Raw genomic sequence first — 24,510 nt, 5'->3', positions numbered from 1 at the left:
TTATTTCTCAAAATTCTGACTTTTCGTAATTACGAGTTTTTCTAATTAATCTTTTGTAAAGTTGAGTTCACAGTTCCGACTTTTTTCTCAGAATTGCGAGGAAAAAGTCAGAATTGTGAGATAAAATGTCACGGTTACCTTTTTTGTTTTTTTTACTCTGTGGCAGAAACAAGTTTATAATCAAATAAAAGTCTGAGGTCTTAATTCAAATCAGAAATATAATATGATTCCAGGTGATTCTCATATAGAGGAATAAAGGGAGCGGAAAAGATGATCTGGGAAGAATTATGCACATCTGTGGAAATCCACTTGTTTTGTATTTGTTATTGTGCTTAATTATGGTACATGTGTTTAATCCTGTTATAATGTTCATGTGATACAAGATAATTTAAGCTTTGTGTGTGTTTTTGTCATCTCACCTGTGTTTACATGTCACAGTTTTTGACATTTTAAAGAGATCTAATAATTGTATTCATGTCCTCAGATGATGATATTTTGATACTTCTTGAACTCGTTGTGATTTAGTTCTCAGGTTAGTGATCATCTGTGTTTGAGATGTGATTGTCATGTTATTTAAATCTAAAACAAATGAAAAGGTTCTGTTTAAATTCAATACATTGGGATGGAGTATAATTTGTGCTGATGTGTAATAATATTTGCATCAAACCGCATGTGTATTTAGTGTAAATAAAGACATTGTTTTTTGTAACTGGGAATTTTTCAGTTTTAATGTGTTTTATTGGCACTCACATCTCCCAAAACTAAACGATAATACATATTTCTACATATTTTCCAATAAATATATGACAAGATACAACAAAACAATAACGCGCGCGCTAGTGCACATGAACGCGCGTCTCTCCAGCGCACAAAAGAATGTCAACAATGGCGGCGCGCATCTTCTGATTGCTGACCTAAACAGTGCCTGTTCGCCTGCAGATGTGTATTTTGTGGTGCCTGACATGTAATAAAATTCGCGAGAAAAATGTATTAGCAAGTCGCATTATGTACAGAGCACTTTCGGTTGTTTAGTTGAGCTGTATTTGTTGTAGATGCTCGCGTTTGTTTTGGGCTTTTCCCGCGGGCAGCCCCAGTGTTTTGGCGTCGGATAAACATGGCGGAGCTGAAGGACTGTGCAGAACTGAAGGTAAGTGCAGATATAAACACACGGCTGATATTAGATATGACACACTGGTGTGTGTGCTGATGATGAGCTGTGTTTTGACACACACGCTCGATTGAGCTGTGCAAGCTGCGGGTCACTGCTGTGTTTATGTGTGTGATGAGAGAAACTCCAGAGAGGCTAACGGCTAAAGCTAACTCTGCACTCATCACACTGACAATGACAGAAAAACACCACCTCAGAACCGTTAGTGTTTATTAAACACCTCTGTTTTATGACAAACATGTATATTATTCTGCTGAAAACCCCGGATTGACGTGATCAAACTGAACGTTTATCGCGATTATATTATTGGTTCGATTCCATCTTGTCAGAATAAACACTGATCTCAGATCAGATGATATTCAACTCTCATTAATATCAGATCAGAATCACAATGATCTCAGCGGATGTTTAATTTAAGCTGTCAGAATGATCCGACGCGAATCAAAACACTGAAACGGACTCGTATGTTCTTATTGAGTGGGCGGGGCGAGCGCCGTACTGGGTCTGACGTGGTAATGTGGGCGGGGCATACGTTGATATACACGCGTGACGTCAAATACGTGTTGGGTTTTTGTGTCTTTTAGTAGTTTTTATGTCTGAGGTGTTTTGAAAATTACTGTGTTTATTTATTTACAAAAAAAGAAAGAAATTTGTGTTTTCATGATCTGACCCATTAGGATCTTTAGGTCATCTTTACGTTAGTACAATAAAATTATTATTTTGTCCATTATCTATTACTCTTGTCTTGAGAAAGACGGTAGAAGAGCATAAGAAACAAAACAAAAATATAAAAGAATACACAAATTATTAAGAGTAATAAAATTAGACAATAACAATAATACACATTACAGTAAGAGACAATACACAATAAGTCAATACACCGGATGAATAAGAAGAGGCAATGTGCAATAAGAACAATAGAAATTAGAGAGTTGGGATGTAGTGCTGACAGTCATGTGATGATGATGATGATGATGATGATGATGATGTTTATCCCTGAAGGATATGGTGAAGATCGTCAGCTCTTAGAGACCCAGAGAGAGTGTGCAGTGTGTCAGAGGTGAGAGATTCTCAGATCCAGCAGCGTTTGCTGTTCCCTCATATAGAGCCCTAGAAAGCCTTTCAGTTTATCCCAAATTCTGTTTTACCCCCCCCCCCCCCTTATTCCAAATTCTGTTTTACCCCCCCCCCCATTCCAAATACTGTTTTATTCTCCCTAAATTCTGTTTTATTCTCCCTAAATTCTGTTTTATTCTCCCTAAATTCTGTTTTATTTTCCCTAAATTCTGTTTTATTTTCCCTAAATGCTGTTTTATTTTATCCCAAATTCTGTTTTATTTTCCCTAAATTCTGTTTTATTTTCCCTAAATTCTGTTTTATTTGATCCCAAATTCTGTTTTATCCCCCCCATTCCAAATTCTGTTTTATTTGATCCCAAATTCTGTTTTATTTTCCCTAAATTCTGTTTTATTTTATCCCAAATTCTGTTTTATTTGTTTTCGATTTCTGTTTTATTTTCCCTAAATTCTGTTTTATTTTATCCCAAATTCTGTTTTATCCCCCCCATTCCAAATTCTGTTTTATTTTCCCTAAATTCTGTTTTATTTTCCCTAAATTCTGTTTTATTTTCCCTAAATGCTGTTTTATTTTATCCCAAATTCTGTTTTATTTTCCCTAAATTCTGTTTTATTTTCCCTAAATTCTGTTTTATTTGATCCCAAATTCTGTTTTATCCCCCCCATTCCAAATTCTGTTTTATTTGATCCCAAATTCTGTTTTATTTTCCCTAAATTCTGTTTTATTTTATCCCAAATTCTGTTTTATTTGTTTTCGATTTCTGTTTTATTTTCCCTAAATTCTGTTTTATTTTATCCCAAATTCTGTTTTATCCCCCCCATTCCAAATTCTGTTTTATTTTCCCTAAATTCTGTTTTATTTTCCCTAAATTCTGTTTTATTTTCCCTAAATGCTGTTTTATTTTATCCCAAATTCTGTTTTATTTTCCCTAAATTCTGTTTTATTTTCCCTAAATTCTGTTTTATTTGATCCCAAATTCTGTTTTATCCCCCCCATTCCAAATTCTGTTTTATTTGATCCCAAATTCTGTTTTATTTTCCCTAAATTCTGTTTTATTTTATCCCAAATTCTGTTTTATTTGTTTTCGATTTCTGTTTTATTTTCCCTAAATTCTGTTTTATTTTATCCCAAATTCTGTTTTATCCCCCCCATTCCAAATTCTGTTTTATTTTCCCTAAATTCTGTTTTATTTTCCCTAAATTCTGTTTTATTTTCCCTAAATGCTGTTTTATTTTATCCCAAATTCTGTTTTATTTTCCCTAAATTCTGTTTTATTTTCCCTAAATTCTGTTTTATTTGATCCCAAATTCTGTTTTATCCCCCCCATTCCAAATTCTGTTTTATTTGATCCCAAATTCTGTTTTATTTTCCCTAAATTCTGTTTTATTTTATCCCAAATTCTGTTTTATTTGTTTTCGATTTCTGTTTTATTTTCCCTAAATTCTGTTTTATTTTATCCCAAATTCTGTTTTATCCCCCCCATTCCAAATTCTGTTTTATTTTCCCTAAATTCTGTTTTATTTTCCCTAAATTCTGTTTTATTTGATCCCAAATTCTGTTTTATTTGATCCCAAATTCTGTTTTATTTGATCCCAAATTCTGTTTTATTTTCCCTAAATACTGTTTTATTTTCACATAATGCTGAATATATCACAAATTTATAATCCAAAACAGTGTTAATCAATTTATTTAATCTTTTAAAATGAAATCAAATAAAAATAAAACAATTCCTTTTATTTTTTGCAAACACAATCCTGCACAACAGGTTTATTGTCAAATTTAAACATAGAATAAAAATTATGATTATAATGTGTGTGTGTGTGTGCAGTGGATGATTCAGCAGGAGAAGCCGTTGGCGGGCAGCATGCCGGTGGTTTGGCCCACGCTGCTCGACCTCAGCAGAGATGAATGCAAACGGATCCTGCGCAAACTGGGTGAGTCTCGCACTGAACGCTGGTGTGTGTGTGTGTGTGTGTGTGTGTGTGTGTGTGTGTGTGTGTGTGTGTGTGTGTGTGTGTGTGTGTGTGTGTGTGTGTGTGTGTGTGTGTGTGTGTGTGTGTGTGTGTGTGTGTGTGTGTGTGGCGTCTCACGTCTCTCGTGTGTTTCAGAGCTGGAGGCGTACGCCGGTGTGATCAGTGCTCTGCGAGCTCAAGGAGATCTCACGAAAGACAAGAAGGAGCTGCTGGGAGAACTGACTCGAGTGCTGAGGTCATTCTCACACACACACACACACACACACACACACACACACACACTCGCCTGACAGTGCTCAAGCTGTTTCCTGTGAGTGTGCGCTTCATTAGCTCTAGCTGCTATAGTTACACATAACTAGAAGAATAACAGCTGTCACTTCACATGATGACGAATGCTGGTCTTATCCAATCATCACTCACTCAATCATGCTGGGTTAAAATAACCCAATGAGTGACCCAGCTATGGGCTGGTAGAGCTCCTTCCCAACTGTGGGTTATTTTAGCCCAATGCATGGGTTGAAAGTAACCCAACAGTTAAAGGACAAGTTCGGTATTTTACACTTAAAGCTCTGTTTTCAGATCGTTTCTGATGAAATAGCGAAAGAAACCGAAAACTCTCGGGACAGCAGCATGTGTCCAAATTTTAATCTTAACCGTTCTATATCATCAGAAACGATCTGTAAACAGGGCTTTAAGTGTAAAATACCGAACTTGACCTTTAAGTTAACAATTTATTTTTATTTCCGACATTATTTTAATAAATAAATACACTGTTTTCATATACAGATTATTTGTGAAAAACAACATGTCTCAACAAATATATTTTTAAATTGCAAACTAAATATTGAAGAGTCTAGAATTTAATGTAAATATACATAATTGTTAACCCAACAGCTGGGTTATTACTAGAAATTACCCAACAATTGAAAAAATGACCCAACATTTTTGTAAAATGACCCAACATAGTGACCCAATATGTGTAACCCAACGTGTTTTACTGTGTAGGTTATCTTAAACTCCGCCCCCAAGCTCGCTTTCAGATTTGCCTCCATTTTTTAAGTGCAACGCCCACTTTTCAACATCCAATCAACAACGAGCAGATAAAACTAAGCTCCGCCCCACAGGGTTTTTTCTTCCAATAATCCATTTCACTCCAATTCATGTCACAATACTTTGTTTCATTACGACTTTGTGTCTAATATCTTAATGTCCTCTAGTCACATTAATCAGTTTAGACCTGAACGGCATGTAAGCAAAATTAGTTTAGCTGTGACTGAGGATGATGAAGGGTTTGATGTGTGTGTGTGTGTGTGTGTGTCAGTATCTCTACAGAGCGTCATCGAGCCGAGGTGCGCAGAGCCGTCAACGATGAGCGTCTGAACACCATCGCATATCAGTGAGTCTCTGCAGTTCTCATCTCTCGCGTCTCTGATGCAACGAAGCAAATCTTATTTGTACTTTGAAATATTCTTAATCACGCAAGCATCACTTCACAGCTCAGAGAGATGTTACTGAAGTTAGGTCATTTAAGAAAATCATAATAAATATTAGTAAAGCAAAATACCCTGTTTAAATATGTCAGCTCTATAGTTTGTTTAAACTGCATTGGGCTTCCACTTACAATTCTGAAGTTCTCATTATGAGTCAGATGGAGCTTGCTTTAACGTGACTATTCTTAAAGGTACAGTGTGTGATATTCAGGAGGATCTGTCGACAGAAATACATTATCATATACATAACTGTGTTTTCAGTGGTGTATAATGACCTTACATAATGAAGCGTGATGTGTTTATTAGCTTAGAATGAGGCGCTTCTCTATACACACACCGCGGGTCCGCTTACATCCACATGTTTCTACGGTGGCCCTGAGCGGACACACGCGTTTCGTCACTATGTTGTTCCTCGTGCAAAGAAGCTTCAGCTAAAGTCAGCGGATAAAACACTGACACAATGATGAACAAGTCACAATAACTGTAACAATAATACTCTCTGCTGTCTCAGACGACGACATCACTTCCTGTCGGCCACCGTAACTTCTGTTGGGTGCAGTTCACAACCTCACCACTAGATGCCTCTAAAACTTACACACTGCACCTTTAACTGTTAACACGCTCAAATTGGCTGATTATATTGTTAACCGTTTCCTCTCTGAGCCCGAGTGTTTTGTACTGGTTGAGTGATGTTGGTGTGTGTGTGTGTGTGTGTGTGTGTGTGTGTGTGTGTGTGTGTGCGTGCGTGCAGCATGTCGGGGCCGAACAGCTCGTCTGAGTGGTCGATCGAGGGCCGTCGACTGGTTCCTCTGATGCCCCGACTGGTTCCTCAGACGGCCTTCACCGTCACGGCTAACGCAGTGGCTAACGCTACAGCGCACCAGAACGCCTCGCTAATGCTGCCCGCAGAGACCGCCAACAAAGAAGGTGAAGCGCTGCCCGGGATCCGCCCGACACTCTTAACTTGCTACGCTTAGAGTTCAAATGGCCCTGTGCTGTACCATAATCTGCTGTTTCAGGATTTAAATTAGTTAGAAATGCATTTTGATTACTAACATTGAATTTAACCATTAGAACTGAATTTTGGGGGGAAATGGGAATTTGGGGAAAATACAACTGAATTTAAGAAAACTAAAATTAAAAGGGAATTTGGGAAAAAGTAAAAGGGAATTTGGGAAAAATCCGACAGAATTTTGTCTGTAGAAGCTCAGTGTGTATTGTGTGAAGCGCTTCAGAAGAGCACACATGAGCGCAGCTGAGTGACAGCAGTGTGTGTGTTGCAGTGGTTGTGTGTTACTCGTACAGTGACAGCAGTGTGTGTGTGTTGCAGTGGTTGTGTGTTACTCGTACACCAGCACGAGCTCCACTCCTCCCAGTGCATCGACTCCCAGTAGCAGTGCAGCCGCCACTGTTAAATCCCCTCGACCCGCCAGTCCTGCATCCAACGTGGTGGTGCTGCCCAGCGGGAGTACAGTCTACGTCAAGAGTACGACACACACACACACTCTCTCTCTGTCTCGCTCATATATACACACACGACACTAAGGTAAAACACTGAGGTGTGTGTGTGTCTCCTGTTGCTCAGGCGTGAGCTGCTCGGATGAGGATGAGAAACCCCGTAAGAGGCGGAGGACCAACTCCTCAAGCTCCTCCCCCGTCCTGCTGAAGGAGGGGCCTAAACTGGCCACGCCCCTTTCCAAAACCATCACGGTCCCCGTGAGCGGCAGCCCGAAGATGAGCAACCTGATGCAGAGCATCGCCAACTCTCTACCGCCACACATGTCCCCGGTGAAGATCACCTTCACCAAACCCTCCACCCAGACCACCAACACCACCACACAGAAGGTCAGTCTCACACACACACACACACACACCCAGACCACCAACACCACCACACAGAAGGTCAGTCTCACACACACACACACACACACCCAGACCACCAACACCACCACACAGAAGGTCAGTCTCACACACACACACACACACACACACACCCAGACCACCAACACCACCACACAGAAGGTCAGTCTCACACACACACACACACACCCAGACCACCAACACCACCACACAGAAGGTCAGTCTCACACACACACACACACACACCCAGACCACCAACACCACCACACAGAAGGTCAGTCTCACACACACACACACACACACACCCAGACCACCAACACCACCACACAGAAGGTCAGTCTCACACACACACACACACACACACCCAGACCACCAACATCACCAAACAGAAGGTCAGTCACACACACACACACACACACACACACACACACACACACACACACCCAGACCACCAACACCACCACACAGAAGGTCAGTCTCACACACACACACACCCCCACACCACCAACACCACCACACAGAAGGTCAGTCTCACACACACACACACACACACACACACACACACACACACACCCAGACCACCAACACCACCACACAGAAGGTCTCTCACACACACACACACACCCCCACACCACCAACACCACCACACAGAAGGTCAGTCACACACACACACACACACACACACACACACACACACACTCAGACCACCAACACCACCACACAGAAGGTCTCTCACACACACTCACTCTCACACACACACACTCACTCTCACACACACACACTCACTCTCACACACACACACTCACTCTCACACACACACACTCACTCACACACACTCACTCTCACACACACACACTCACTCTCACACACACACACACACTCACTCTCACACACACACACACACACACACACACACTCACTCTCACACACACACACACACACTCACTCTCACACACACACACACTCACTCTCACACACACACACACTCACTCACTCACTCACTCACACACTCACACACTCTCTCACACACACACACTCACAGTAAACGCTGTGTCTCTGCAGGTGATCATCGTGACCACGTCTCCCAGCTCCAACTTCGTGCCGAACATCTTGTCGAAGTCCCACAACTACGCGGCGGTGTCGAAGCTCGTGTCGAGCGCGGCGCTCACGGCGTCCAATCAGAAGCAGACCATGGTGATCTCCGCCGGCTCCTGCGCGGCCCCGGGGCCCAGTGCTGTCGCCGTGACGACCGTGGTGTCCTCCAGCCCCTCCGTGGTGATGTCCACCATCGCACAGGGTCAGTGTGTGTGTTCACATGTATGTGTGTGTAGTGCTGGACAGTGTGTGTGTGTGTGTGTGTGTGTGTGTGTGTGTGTGTGTGTGCGTGTGTGTGTGTGTGTGTGTGCGTGTGTTGGTTTTTCACGTGTGTGTGTGTGTGTTCAGGCGGGTCCTCCACTGCGCTGAAGATGTCCTCCACGCGTCTGCCGTCACCGAAGGCTCTGATTGGCTCCTCGCCTCAGATCCTGCAGATCCCCAAGGCCCAGCAGACGGTGCAGTGTGTGTCTCCTAAAGCGCTGCAGGCGCTGGCGTCTCCTCAGGGCTCGGGCCCCGGGGCCAAACCCACCATCCAGATCAAGCAGGAGTCCGGTGAGCACGTGCACACACTGACATCATCACCGCTCCTGCACGCTGAGCCGGAGTATGGCTGAAGGCTGGGTTGTAAAATATGTGACGTCATTATGTTGTGGCTGACGACAAGACATGAAGTTTCTCTGTACTGTATACATGTTGTAGGCATTAAAGAAAACATTTAGTTCCATATTTATGTTTAAATATTATAAGCTAATGTTATTTTTTAATTTAATCAATGTTGATTATGAAAGTGCAGCATGAGAAAGATAATAATACATCATGAGATGCGCAATATGACTGGAGACATGGAGTGGGTCAGACATATTTTTGACCACTTCATTGAGTTTTGTTTTGTAGAAAGACTATTTTTAAAAGTTTTCGTTTTGTATAAATTGTATCTTAATTTTGATCAATGTTTTATCAACCAATTGCCTGTATTTAATAAATAAGAAGCAAATATATAGCAATAATAAGGCACCGACACAATCACTTGCAGTGCACGTGAACTGGAGGGCGCGAAACTCAGCTTGTGCCTCACAGATTTGAGAAATATAGGCTATATATTACAGAAAGCTTGAAATGTCTACTTTTAAACAAAACTGTTCAAAACCAAAAGAAATAGGCTACTCTCGAAATGTGCATTTCTCTCTGGCGTTTATGGCGAGTCCGCATCGTCAACATCGTCACAGCGACACAGAAAACACCAGTTTATTAATAAACAATTAAATGTCTCCTTGCTATTTTTGACACATTGATACTTTTGCCGGTTCTTTGTGGCAAGCTTTATGCGTGCGGCCGTGCGCTTGAGTGCGGCTATATTATGTACACGCTCATTATCCTGTATTATATAGCCTATTTAAGTAATAAAATTAATATAAAGGGGCGATTTGTCCACTAATGGCTTAAATGAACAACTACTAGTCGACTAGAAAAAAACTTTAGTCGGAGGCAGCCCTTATTCCACATGTTTTCGAGTCTGGGTTGAGCGAGCGACCCTGAGCGGAATGAGCGAGGGAATGTTCAGAAATGCGCTCACGTGCTCTGATCGGAACAAAGCATGACAAATTCAAACTTTATTTCATTTTCTCCGTAGCTTGAACACTCACTACATTAGGCATAAGAGAGTTAGTTTACGCTGTCCATTTATTTATTTATTTTTTCACTTTTTTAAAGTTCAATATTATGTTAGTCCACAGCCCCCCACTTGGGGGTGCTGATGCTGTGACGAGGGGGCGCTACTGTGCGGAAAAACCCAGATATCGAACCCGATCCGAATTTTTTTATGATGGACGACAGTTTCGGAGGCAGTGTGTGTGCGTGACTGACAGAGCGTGAGGTTACCCGTGAGGACTCAGTAAAGCTGACTTGACTTGTGGTGTGCGTGCATGTGTGTGTGTGTGTGTGTGTAGGTGTGAAGATCATCACGCAGCAGATGCAGCCCAGTAAGATCTTGCCCAAGCCCTCGGGTGCCGCCCCCAGCAGTAGCTCCGCCCCCATCATGGTGGTCAGCAGCAACGGGGCCATCATGACCACCAAACTGGTGTCCAACCCCACAGGTACACTAACATATGATAAAAATAACAACAAAAATCCATCTATCCATCACAAAAGTCTGCATGTAAATGAATGTCTATATGTGTCGCGTCAATAAAAAAAAAATTGCTCAAATTTTTTTTGCTCTTAAAAAAGTTTCTCTGCTGAAAATAAGTGTGAAATGTTGTGTTTTGCAGGCACTCAGGCCACATACACTCGTCCGTCGGTCAGCCCTGCGCTCGGCACTCGCGTCTCGTCCCCCGCCGGAGCCACGTACGTCAAGACCACCAGCGGCAGCATCATCACCGTCGTGCCCAAGTCCCTCGCCACGCTGGGCGGCAAGATCATCACCAGCAGCATGGTGTCAGGTGAGGGGAGGACACACACACACACACACACACACACACACACACACACACACACACACACACACACACACACACACACACACACACACACACAGATCATCACCAGCAGCATGGTGTCAGGTGAGGGGAGCACACACACACACACACACACACAGATCATCACCAGCAGCATGGTGTCAGGTGAGGGGAGCACACACACACACACACACACACACACACACACACACAGATCATCACCAGCAGCATGGTGTCAGGTGAGGGGAGCACACACACACACACACAGATCATCACCAGCAGCATGGTGTCAGGTGAGGGGAGCACACACACACACACACACACACACACACAGATCATCACCAGCAGCATGGTGTCAGGTGAGGGGAGCACACACACACACACACACACACACACACACACACAGATCATCACCAGCAGCATGGTGTCAGGTGAGGGGAGCACACACACACACACACACACACACACACACACACACAGATCATCACCAGCAGCATGGTGTCAGGTGAGGGGAGCACACACACACACACACACACACACACACACACACACAGATCATCACCAGCAGCATGGTGTCAGGTGAAGGGAGGACACACACACACACACACACACACAGATCATCACCAGCAGCATGGTGTCAGGTGAGGGGAGCACACACACACACACACACACACACACACACACACACACACACACACAGATCATCACCAGCAGCATGGTGTCAGGTGAGGGGAGCACACACACACACACACACACACACACAGATCATCACCAGCAGCATGGTGTCAGGTGAGGGGAGCACACACACACACACACACACAGATCATCACCAGCAGCATGGTGTCAGGTGAGGGGAGCACACACACACACACACACACAGATCATCACCAGCAGCATGGTGTCAGGTGAGGGGAGCACACACATACACACACACACACACACACAGATCATCACCAGCAGCATGGTGTCAGGTGAGGGGAGGACACACACACACACACACACACACACACAGATCATCACCAGCAGCATGGTGTCAGGTGAAGGGAGGACACACACACACACACACACACACACAGATCATCACCAGCAGCATGGTGTCAGGTGAAGGGAGGACACACACACACACACACACACACACACAGATCAACACACAGATCAACACACAGATCAAGTCAAGTCACACATATTGATATAGTGCTGTATACAATACAACCAAACCGGCTTAGGGTCATTTCATTGTACATTCGCACTAAGCCGTATCCAAGGCGATATCCATTTATTTCAGAATATATCTTGCAACTCTCGTCACGTGTGTGTGTGTGTGTGTGTGTGTGTGTGTGTGTGTGTGTGTGTGTGTGTGTGTGTGTGTGTGTGGTTCTGATGTTCTGAATCGACAGGAACCACCACTAAGATCACCACCATCCCCATGACGTCCAAGCCCAATGTGATCGTGGTGCAGAAGACCTCGGGCAAGGGAACCACCATCCAGGGTCTGCCGGGCAAGAACGTGGTCACGACGCTGCTGAACGCCGGGGTGAGGTCACATGACCTTCACATGACGCGTGCGGGGGTGATGCGGCGCTGACGAGGGTGTGTGTGTGTGTGTTTCAGGGAGAGAAGAGCCTGCAGGCGATGCCCGGGTCCAAGCCCGCCATCATCACCGCATCCAGACCCATCACCAAGATGATTGTGACGCAGCCCAAGAGCCTCAGCGCCGGCGTCCAGCCCTCCAGCGCCACCAAGATCATCCCCACCAAGATCGTCTACGGGCAGCAGGGCAAAACACAGGTCAGGGTCTGAGGCGGGGCTCATTTGCATATTCATAGAACCGCGAATACTAAATGAGGCGAGGGTGTCGAGTTACAGTCAAGATATTTTAAGGCATCCAAGGAAAAAGATGAGTTTTAAGGGAGATGTCGATCAGGAGCCGCCCAGGTTAACTTATGTCAGGTGTGTAGGGGAAACTAGCCTGAGGTAAAGTCACATGACTTCCTCCAGCGTCTCCCACACGTGTGTGTGCGCAGGCTAAAGCTGGTCAGCTGGTGAATGTGCGCTCTCGGTGTGAACGTTTGCTTTGGAAAGCGGAGTCGTGTGGCAGTCCGATCTCCAGCAGGGCGGTTGCATATCCATAAACCAGCACAGACTTATCCAGCTCCGTCAGTCCCAGCGCCTGTCGGAAACACACACCAGTGAACACTGATGAACGAGGGGTCGAACCCTTCAGTCTGTGTCAGAGCCGAACACTGAAGCACAACATCTGAACACAGCGAGTGTCACTGTTCTGCAGAGTCACACACCCGAGGGGATTCTCCAGATGTGTTTCATACACATAACTTAATGTGAATTTTGGGATATTGCATAAAAAACATTGGATGGAAGCACCAAGATGTGCATAAATGTGCATAAATTAAAAAAACATCCAAAGCGTCTCGATCGCCCCCCAGTGGCTGGTCCCAGTATAACTCATAAACCCTGAGTCTCGATCGCCCCCCAGTGGCTGGTCCCAGTATAACTCATAAACCCTGAGTCTCGATCGCCCCCCAGTGGCTGGTCCCAGTATAACTCATAAACCCAGAGTCTCGATCGCCCCCCAGTGGCTGGTCCCAGTATAACTCATAAACCCTGAGTCTCGATCGCCCCCCAGTGGCTGGTCCCAGTATAACTCATAAACCCTGAAGTCTAATGGGACGCGATGGAAACTAAACAATCAAATTACACTTCAAATAAATTTTTTTCAAAGATGTTTTTCTGTCATTTTAGGTAGTTTTTATCACGCTGATGTATGTTTAATTGAAATAAGTTTGATCTTAGTGTATTTGATGCTATAAAAACGTGAATGTGACGTGATGATTGACAGCTGTGATTGACAGCTCCTCTAAACGGAGTCGCTGAGGAACCAACACACTTTATTGGGGGTTTTCGTGAGGAGATTGGAGCTTCAGCTTTAATTTCTACATCTCCATAACTGTTTATTTCACTCAGTAAACTCTGTAGTAACCGTGTCTGCGAGAGTGTGTGTGCGTCCTTGATAACGTGACTCCACACACACTCACTACTGCGCAGAACCAGGTCCCGATTCGGCACACGATGTCAAGCCGTATTAGGACTCTGGCGGCTTCACTTCTCACCAATGGAAGAGGATCTACTGATGGATCTGTTAGCTTCACTTCTTAAACGCGGTGTGTGTGTGTGTGTGTGTGTGTGTGTGTGTGTGTGTGTGTGTGTGTGTGTGTGTGTGTGTGTGTGTGTGCAGGTCCTGATCAAGCCCAAGCCCATGGCGTTCCAGGCGGTGGTGAGCGAGCAGGCCCGTCAGCTGGTCAGCGAGACGCTTCAGCAAGTCTCTCGCAGCGCTGAGCCCGCCGGATCCACTCCGGAGACGCTGAAAGACGAGCCGACCCCGTTCTCCGAGTCCGACACGCCTCACGGTAGGAGTGCGCGATCACAACGAGAAGCACATGACCATTATTCCCTTGACATTGTAATTACGATTATTATCTATAATTATCACAGTTGACACTGAATGATGTTTTGAACCGCTCTACACCAGTGCTTCTCAACTCGGCCCATATTAAACTAACGAATTAACGTCATAACATTTATTTTTATTTTATTTTTGTCATGTTTGTAATTGTTGCTCTCCCCTCATTTATTTTATTACCATTGTTAATGTTGTTTTTTATTTTAATATTGTTATTGTTGCTGCTTGATGTATGGTGACCTTGAGTGGTTTGAAAGGCGCCTTAAATAAAGTGCATTATTATTACAGCACAGAGTAAGAGTGTTGTGTGTGTGTGCAGACGCTCCGCCGGTGGTGCACGTGATCGCCTCCAGGGGGCAGGACTGGGCCGAGCAGGAGGTGTCCGTGGAAGCCAGTCCCACCATCATTTACCAGGACGTTACAGGAGAGTCCCAGTCGGCGACGTCCACCATTAAAGCCCTTCTGGAGCTGCAGCAGACCAGCGGTGTGTGTGTGTGTGTGTGTGTGTGTGTGTGTGTGTGTGTGTGTGTGTGTGTGTGTGTGTGTGTGTGTGAGACCCTGCACCGGTGTCTGCCTCCTTCCTGCTGCGTTAAACCAACATGTACTCACACACCTTCAACATTTCTCACATTATCAGTTTATTCGCTATAGTTTAGAAAATGGTAATGAAATATGAGCAGAACTCAGTTGATGTTTCACTGGTTTTGTCCGTCCTTCTGTTAGACTGTCTCACACATGAATTATGTTGAATATCTGTCAGCTGTTAAATTTCACTACACAATTAGATAATACCAGTTTAGCTCAACCAATCACCAAGCAATGCTTCATTGTGTTCAGTCTGTGTGTAAAAAGAGCATTAGCAATTAAAGAAAACACACTTCAGCAAAACATGATCAGCTCAAAGTGTCCCAATCAGTTTTGGTCCCAAATTTTTATATATTTTACTGGTAGTCTCTGTATGAAGAATATTTGGGTGTAATATGTCAGAGTTTACTTTATTTTTCTCTCCTCACTTACGTAAATGAACTATAGTGTCCTGAACACATTAGTGAAAGAAAATATAAAAAATGATATCTGGTGTTTAAATAATGTTTGGTTTGACTGTCTGTGTGTGTGTGTGTGTGTATGTGTGTGTGTGTGTGTGTGTGATGTTACAGTGAAGGAGAAGAGCGACTCTAAACCTCGACAGCACACGATCGACCTGAGTCAGATGGCGGTGCCGATCCCAGTGTCCTCGGACCGGAGACAGTCGCCGGAGCCGTCGGGTCAGAACACCGGAGACTCCGACTCCATCCCTGAATACATCGGTACATCAGCACTGACGACTCACTCCACTCATAGAGTCATTTAAAGCCCTCAACTCTGAGTCCTTCATTCAGTTTGATCATATTTAAGCTCATAAACAGTCTTCATATATTTACAGTCCTCCTGGAGTCAGTCATTTTATCCCTTAAAACTCACCAAAGTGACATATTTAAATGTTTTTTCCTTACTAAAATAATGTCTTCATGCCTTAAAATATCTTGAATGTAACTCGACACCCTTGCCTCATTTAGCATGCGAATGAGCCCCGCCTCCACTCACTCCCTCAGCTCAGAGATCCACTGGTTGACGATCACACGTTGATCTGATTGGTTACAAGGTAGTTTGTGGCGTCAGAAACACCAGCGATTTCAAAGCGTGTTTTTGAGACTGTCTTTGGTTCACTGCAGTTTTAAGGAGGAAATACTCAGCAATGCTGTCGACTTATGAACTTACACATGCTTTGTCTTAAAGCAGATTAAAAACACCACATAGACACATAAACAACATTAAAAGGGGACATTAAATGGTGCGCTAAATCTCCTAAAGTGCCTCTATTATGCTTTTCCAGATGTTCCCTGTCATGCAGTGTGTAATACAGCGGTCTGCGAATGTAGAAGGTCTGCAAAGTTTCAAAGTGCAGATAAAAGAAAGAAGCAATTCTAAACTGCGGAAATGAGTCGTCAGTAATTCCAGTTTGTTACTAATTAGCATAATGCCCGCCTCTGGTGTTGATTGGCTGAGCAGCGTCTCTTAGCTCCGCCCTCAAACACTGTAGTGTATCTGAGACTGGAAGAGTTAGGCTTGTGTTGTTCGTGTGGAGAAGACGCTGTTTCTGAGATTGATACAGTGAAACCGACGCCATCATTACTGTTCGCATCACTGAGATCAAGAGCTGAGATTCAGATATGATGATGAGCGTTTGCTTTCTGACCAATCACAGCAGAGCAGCTCTCAGAGAGGCGGGGCTTAGAGAGACTGAATCTCTCATGGAAGCGTTTCAGACACTGAGAGAAAGAGCTGACGCTGCAGATTATGAGGACATTACAGTGTTTTTGACCTTGGATGAATGTAAACCTGTTGTAGGAGACTCAGACATAACATTAGGAACCTTTAAAACAGCAGAATAGAGGCACTTTAATAATAATTTTAAGAAGTATTATATCAGTTCACAATAAATATGGCACATTTATGCCAAACGATTGCTTTGATCTGCTGTTGATGATCCATTTTACCTTATGATGTTTATATTATAATATATCATAGATTAGGTTGTAAGATGCATGATTTATCTTCCTCATCTCTCATTTCAAAATAAGAGTCCCGCTGTATTTCAGGCTTGGTTACAATTAAAAGGTTCATTATGCATAAAATCTTTATTTTATTTTATATTATTGGTACTTTTTATTACTCCATAAACTGTATTTGGCATTTAATTCAACATAAATACAGAATTTAACACATTTACTAGTATCATAGACAATTGCTTTTCCTATCAGCATCACATCAGCAAAACCCAGCATCGCTCCACATGAACTCATTTGCATGATGTGTATGTATTGTAGTTTTGCAGTTGTGTGCCGTTCACTGAAGCGAAGCAATCTGAAACGCATGATTTATTTGATCATGTTCTATATGGACATGCAGTATATTTGTGCAAGAAGCCTTAATGTGATTTTAAAGAGTTGTTTCTCTGCAGTTTCAGGTAAAGTGTGTAAAGCTGTGGCGGGAGGAGACGTCTCTGCGTCCAGCAGCCAGAACCAGAACCAGAACCAGAGCCAGAACCAGAACCAGAACCAGAACCAGTCGACCTCAGCCAAGAGCATCAGCACTGCAGCGTCCGGAGCCGTCGCACAACAGGTCACAGCCGCAGACACACAACCGCAGACACACAACAGGTCACAGCCGCAGACACACAACAGGTCACAGCCGCAGACACACAACTGCAGACACACAACTGCAGACACACAACAGGTCACAACCGCAGACACACAACTGCAGACACACAACCGCAGACACACAACCGCAGACACACAACTGCAGACACACAACTGCAGACACACAACCGCAGACACACAACTGCAGACACACAACCGCAGACACACAACCGCAGACACACAACCGCAGACACACAACCGCAGACACACAACCGCAGACACACAACTGCAGACACACAACCGCAGACACACAACCGCAGACACACAACCGCAGACACACAACCGCAGACACACAACCGCAGACACACAACTGCAGACACACAACTGCAGACACACAACAGGTCACAGCCGCAGACACACAACAGGTCACAACCGCAGACACACAACAGGTCACAACTGCAGACACACAACTGCAGACACACAACTGCAGACACACAACAGGTCACAACCGCAGACACACAACTGCAGACACACAACCGCAGACACACAACCGCAGACACACAACCGCAGACACACAACAGGTCACAGCCGCAGACACACAACCGCAGACACACAACCGCAGACACACAACTGCAGACACACAACAGGTCACAGCCGCAGACACACAACCGCAGACACACAACCGCAGACACACAACCGCAGACACACAACCCTGACTCCACGTGTCACTGCATCACATTCACACTGCGACTGCATCCGACGTCTTTATGCATCGAACCCGCGACCGTGACGTTGCAAGCGGCTGCTAAAGCTGGAAGAGCAGTGCTATTATATTCTTCATGCTATATATATATGAAGATGGTTCTGTAAAAATAGTCACACTTGTGCTCCTCACGTTCAGAAATGAGCGCATTGTAAATGAGAGGCAAGTTTCCTCTAGTGGAAGCGTTTGGAACTGCAGCCGAACAACATCTCTCTGTGTGTGTGTGTGTGTGTGTGTGTGTGTGTATGTGTGTGTGTGTGTGTGTGTGTGTGTGTGTGTGTGTGTGCGTGCGTGTGCAGGTGGAGGGGAAGCCGCTGCAGGAGCAGATGCTGGTGGACGAGGGCGAGTTCGAGGGAGACACGTTGGACCCTCAGACGGGTCTGTTCTACCGCTCGTCCCAGCAGCCCCTCAGCAAGCCTGTGATTGGCCCGTCGGAGGCGAAGAGGGCGGAGCCTGTGTCAGCGAGGGCTGTGGTGCAGAGAGCGCCCTCTGCTGGCCCTCCACCGGTGTCCGCCGCTCCACACACACCTCAGCTGCCCCGACTGCAGCAGGCGCCCACCTCACACAACCGGCCCAACACACACACACAGCTGTCGCAGCCCCCCCCCCTGCAGGCGCATCACCCCGTGGGCTCCGGGAAGAGCAGCGCGCAGGTGTGTGTGAAAGGCCCTCACACATCACAGGCTTACTTCACTGAGGTCATAGTTTTAGGTTTAGTTTTTCCTAAATTCTGTTTTATTTATATTTTTTCACATGTTTTTTTTTCCCACTTAATTTTTTTCTAGATAATTTTGCTTTTTTTTTGAGCAACAACTCAGTTAATGTTGATTTATTTCCCTAGAACACGAGACATAATATCTTATGGCATTTTACTCCTCTAGTAAATGCATCTTGATTTAAGAATCTGTAGATATTTAGACTGGAAACAAGCCAAAAATACATTTTGCAGTGTAGAACCTGTTTTAAATGTGACGGTTCTCCGTGTGTGTGTGTGTGTGTGTGTGTGTGTGTGTGTGTGTGTGTGTGTGTGTGTGTGTGTCTCAGGTGCAGCAGCCAATCATCACGCAGGGCGCCAGCGTCACCAGGATCACGTTCGGCAGCCCTCAGCCGGCTCCTCATCCGGCTCCTCACCCGGCTCCTCATCTTCAGGGTCCGCCGGTGTCCAGCAGCGCCGAGGCGTCCGTGAAGCTCCAGTCGGAGTCCGGCTCCAGCGTGCCGGTGCCGGAGAAGCCCTCGGTCTCAGACATCCTGAAGATCTCCATGCTGGAGGCGGAGCTGGAGCCCATGATGGTGGACTCCTCCAGCGACTGCGGCCCGATGACCAAAGCTGTGGCCTCCTCTTCCTCGTCCTCCTCTTCATCACTCATCAGCAGCTCCAAGCCCACGCTCGAGGCCTTCAGCCGAGCTAAGAGCAAAGAGCTGGACATCATACAGGTGCGGCTGCTCCTCACACACACACACACACACACACACACACACACACACACACACACTCACACACTCACTCACACACACACAGAAGGGAGTTAAAGAGTTAGTTCACCCAAAAATGAAAGTTAGCCCATGATTTACTCTCCCTCAACTCATCCTAGTGTATATGGCACTCTTCTGTCAGACGAACACAATCAGAGTTATTTTAATAATGTCCTGGCCATGGGCGGCGCTAGCGAGGGGCTAGCAGGAGCTTCAGCACCCCCAAGAAAGATCAAAGCACCCCGATAGCACCCTAAAAATAATTTCTGGAAGCAATTATATTCAGGCTGTATTCTATGGAAGCCCTGAGCCGCATTTTGAAGAAGAAAAAAAGAAAACTTTTCTTGTTTTTTCAAAATAATATCTCGTTATTTCGACATATCTCGTTATTTCGACATAATATCTCATTATTTCGACATAGTATCTCATTATTTCGACATAGTATCTCGTTATTTTGACATAATATCTCGTTATTTCGACATAATATCTCGTTATTTCGACAATATCTCATTATTTCGACATAATATCTTGTTATTTCGACAATATCTCATTATTTCGACATAATATCTCGTTATTTCGACAATATCTCATTATTTCGACATAATATCTCGTTATTTCGACAATATCTCATTATTTCGACATAATAAGGGGACATTCTAATCTGCATTAAGCCACATTAAACGTTCTTATAATGGTTTTCTATGGGAGGAAAATGCTTAACGTGTAATTAAACGTTGCGTTCATATTCTGGACTCATCTGATTTTTGTACATAGCAGAGCCTACTTAAATGTACGCACAATTATCCGTGAACTTGATTTGAACAAATGTCTTTCAACTTGTGTGTGCAAAATTCAGAATTAAATTAATGTGCAGCAGTTTGTACAAATAGAGAGTCTGTAGGCCTACTATACTGTTGTAGCCATTAAACAAGCACATTTAGTTTCATATTTGTTCAAATATTATAATGTTATTTTTTCCCATTTATGTTGATTATGAAAAGTGAACAGCACGAGTAAGATAGGATGCACTATATATCGAGAGACATGGAGCGGGTCAGACATGATTTTGACCACTTCATTAAGTTTTGTTTTGTAGAAAGCCTTTCTTTAAAGTGAATTTCGTTTTGTATAAATTGTATCTTAATTTTAATAAATTTTTCATCAACCAATTGCTTGGATTTAATAAATAAGAAGATAGAATATAGCAGACAATATAATCATGGAGGCGCCGGCGCGGTCACTTGCACTGCACGTTAACTGGAGCGCATCTCATCCTATCTTAATGAAACTCAGTGTATGCCTCACACAGACATGAGAAATACATCAAATACACAAAGCTTGAAATGCCTTTAAACGAAATAATTCAAAACGAAAAGAAATATTCTACTCTCTGATTATGTAATCCATGATGTCCATTTCTCTCTATAGGCGCGTTCACTACGAATATGGCGATCGTCAACTTCATCTTTGCAGCCGACACTGACACAGAAAACACTAGTTTATTAATAAAAATCAATGTACGCGTCACCGGATTTACAAATGCACATCTTGCTTGTTGCACGCACACATATTATGTTGAAATAATGAGATGATATGTTGAAATAACATTATTATTAATAATAAATCTTTTAGAATATTTGATTGAATGCTGAATGTTGCGCTTGTTCAATTTAATGAAATTAAAACTTTAATTGTTTTTTTTTCTGTCAAAATGTCAAAGTATTTTGTATTATCCATCCGTGTTTTTCAAATTCGTTAAATGCCGGACGTTTTACCGTTAACACATCACTAATGTCGGATTCTGCTAACTTATACTTGATATTCTTTTTAGAATAAGTGATTCGTTACGCTGTTAATGGGTCATGTGACAGGCTGTCTATTCACTGTCATCTGTTTTGTATAAATATGTTTGTATTGGCTAACGTTTATTCAGCTAATGCGTGTCCTGTTTAAAATGTGCAGTGTTCAAACGCAAAGACGGCACGTCACAGACAGAAGCCCTTTTCCCTGTGGGATCTAGCATCATATGTGGATATTGGGATAATAAATTAAGTAGCCTATCTTAATTGTACACAATGTTCCTATGTTGTTGTTTTTTTACTGTTTTCTAGGAGGTTCTTAATTTTAGACTAGTTGACCAGCACACTTTATATGCAATGCAATATAATGCATGTCGTCGTCGTCGTCGTTGTGGTCAGGTGATCCCTCAGCACTGCTGTGATTGGCTGACGCTTGTGTTTGTGGTCAGGTGATCCCCCAGTACTCCATCATGCCAGACTCCAGCCAGTCTAATGTTGTGGTGGAGCCGAGCGGGTTCCTGGAGATCAGCGATTACACCAGCCAGCGCCTGGACCAGGAGGCCATGCAACAGGAAGTGGACAGCAGCAACGACGAGGGGGCGGCGGCCAGCCCCACGGCTGACCAATCACAGTGAAGCGCGCCGAACTCGTGCTGTATAGAGAAACATTCAGTGAGTTTGTGCTTTGCCCTGCAGCGGAGAACAATGTTTGTGTTAAATTCTACTTCATTTATAGTTTTAAGTAGAGCTGAAGGACTCTAAGACTGTTCTGCTCTCTGATTGGTGTAAATAGCGTCGCTCATGTAAATCAGTGTCTGGATCTTGTGCTCTCTCTCTCTCTCTCTCTCTCTCTCTCTCTCTCTCTCTCTCTCTCTCTCTCTCTCTCTCTCTCTCTCTGGACTCTCACATACACACACACACACACACACACTCTCTCTCTCTCTCTCTCTCTGGACTCTCTCACACACACACACACACACTCTCTCTCTCTCTCTCTCACACACACTCTCTCTCTCTCTCTCTCTCACACACACTCTCTCTCTCTCTCTCACACACACTCTCTCTCTCTCTCTCTCTCTCTCTCTCTCTCTCTCTCTCTCTCTCTCTCTCTCTCTCTCTCTCTCTCTCTCTCTCTCTCTCTGGACTCTCACACACACACACACTCTCTCTCTCTCTCTCACACACTCTCTCTCTCGATGTAATGTTAGCATTTTAACTATATAAAGTTTACTACAAAAGCCCGCCGTGCCTTGTGTTATTGTGTGTGTGTTTGCACAGGTGAGCTCTCAGGTTACGTGAGGCGTGTTGACAGGTGCGCTCACAAAACACACGCCCATCTGGTGTGTGTGTGTGGAAAGTACCAGTGTCATTAAATGGGGAGAGTTTCTCTCATTGTGATGGAAACAAATGCACATGTGGGTGTGTGTGTGTGTGTGTGTGTGTGTGTGATCGTGGGGCGAGGGGGTTTTGTGCGTCGCCGGTGTTTCTGGGTGGATTCCAGCGTGTGTGTCGCTTCATTCACGTATCGGGACTTTCCTGTGGGATGGAGGAGTCTTCCGCTGGGATTCACTGTCCTCGTTCTCCGCTCATCCACGCCGAGTCCTTTCATTTCTCAGAAAAGCGCCGTTTACGGAACAGCTCATTACACTAATGTGTTTTGCCTGAAGTAATTGGCGTGTTGCGTAATGTGTTTGTTTGTTCCGGGCGGAGCGAGGGATTGATTCGTCATGTGACCTGGACCACTGAAGGCTCGCTCACGGCTATGGAGCAGCGGATCTCAACACTCACGGTTCGGATCATCTGCGGTTTAGAGCCACGGATCGGATCTTTTTTCAGATCAGCAAAAAAATACATATATATATATATATATATATTTATATATATGGGGGGGGGGGGTAACTTTACTTTTCATTTATTACTTAAAGCTAACTTGAAGTTCTTCGACACCACATCAAAAACTACTTGCCTAACTTCTAAAGTTCAAACATTATTAAAAACAAGTGAACAGTCAGTAATAAAATAAGAACAAATACACACATTACAAGCAGAGATGAATACTAAATAACAAAGTTACAGTTTAACAGTAGTGTTCAGGCACAGACATTAATAATTAAGCCTAAATGTAAAATAACACTATTTGTTCACTTTAGAAATTAAATATAGTTTCATCTTTGTTAAAGCTGTATTCTGTTGTTTTATTAACATTAATGACAGACGACAGCAGGAATATTAGGCTACTGTCACTTTAAGACCGAATAAACTGACACACATCCGGTTTCTTTCTCCACTGTTCAGCGAATCAGTCAGCTGATCCGTACGATCACGGTCAACGGCGACCCGTTCCAGCGCTGGTCTGGGGTGGGTTTCCCGAAAGCATCGTTGGCCAACTATGGTCGCAAGTTCCGTCGTTACCAATAGAGTTCAATGGGCATTGCGATGAACTTGCGACCATAGTTGGCCAACGATGCTTTCGGGAAACGCACCCCTGGACGATAAATAACCATAACGACACAGAGGTGGACGATGAAACACTGACAGCCAATCAGAATCCCTCCTGCTTTAACGAGCTCCGGCATTTAAAGAGACAGACGACAAAACTGAGAATAAACAATGATATTGTGACTGATATAGTTATCGCTCTTGTTTCACAAAATTTTAAGATAATATGATTAAATTATCAAGAAATTCGAATAAGTTATTTAT

At 44.0% G+C, this 24,510-nt stretch overlaps 1 protein-coding gene across 1 annotated transcript; it reads left to right on the top strand.

The window, feature by feature from the left end:
* The first annotated feature begins 866 nt into the window (after positions 1-866).
* emsy (EMSY transcriptional repressor, BRCA2 interacting) lies at positions 867-23,036 on the top strand. The gene is made up of 21 exons (XM_079860664.1): positions 867-1,147; positions 2,171-2,228; positions 4,074-4,179; positions 4,354-4,453; positions 5,540-5,614; positions 6,460-6,635; positions 7,039-7,194; positions 7,294-7,553; positions 8,631-8,865; positions 9,012-9,215; positions 10,610-10,756; positions 10,931-11,101; positions 12,514-12,650; positions 12,728-12,904; positions 14,370-14,541; positions 14,914-15,078; positions 15,752-15,901; positions 17,596-17,756; positions 18,836-19,189; positions 19,581-19,970; positions 22,258-23,036. The coding sequence occupies exons 3-21, from the start codon at positions 4,077-4,079 to the stop codon at positions 22,441-22,443; spliced, it is 3,519 nt and encodes a 1,172-aa protein (XP_079716790.1). The 5' UTR covers positions 867-1,147; positions 2,171-2,228; positions 4,074-4,076; the 3' UTR covers positions 22,444-23,036.
* Positions 23,037-24,510: the final 1,474 nt, after the last annotated feature.

This window comes from Squalius cephalus (assembly GCF_949319135.1).
Source record: "Squalius cephalus genome assembly, chromosome: 24".
Taxonomy (NCBI): Eukaryota; Metazoa; Chordata; class Actinopteri; order Cypriniformes; family Leuciscidae; genus Squalius; species Squalius cephalus.
The sequence above is the reverse complement of the archived record's forward strand: the minus strand, read 5'-3'. Positions and strand labels throughout refer to the sequence as shown.

Coding starts and splice junctions, on each gene's coding strand:
- emsy (XM_079860664.1), top strand. CDS start 4,077: ATGATTCAGCAGGAGAAGCCGTTGGCGGGCAGCATGCCGGTGGTTTGG. Junction 9,216..10,609: donor CCAGATCAAGCAGGAGTCCG/GTGAGCACGTGC, acceptor GTGTGTGTGTAG/GTGTGAAGATCATCACGCAG. Junction 19,190..19,580: donor CCGGGAAGAGCAGCGCGCAG/GTGTGTGTGAAA, acceptor TGTGTGTCTCAG/GTGCAGCAGCCAATCATCAC.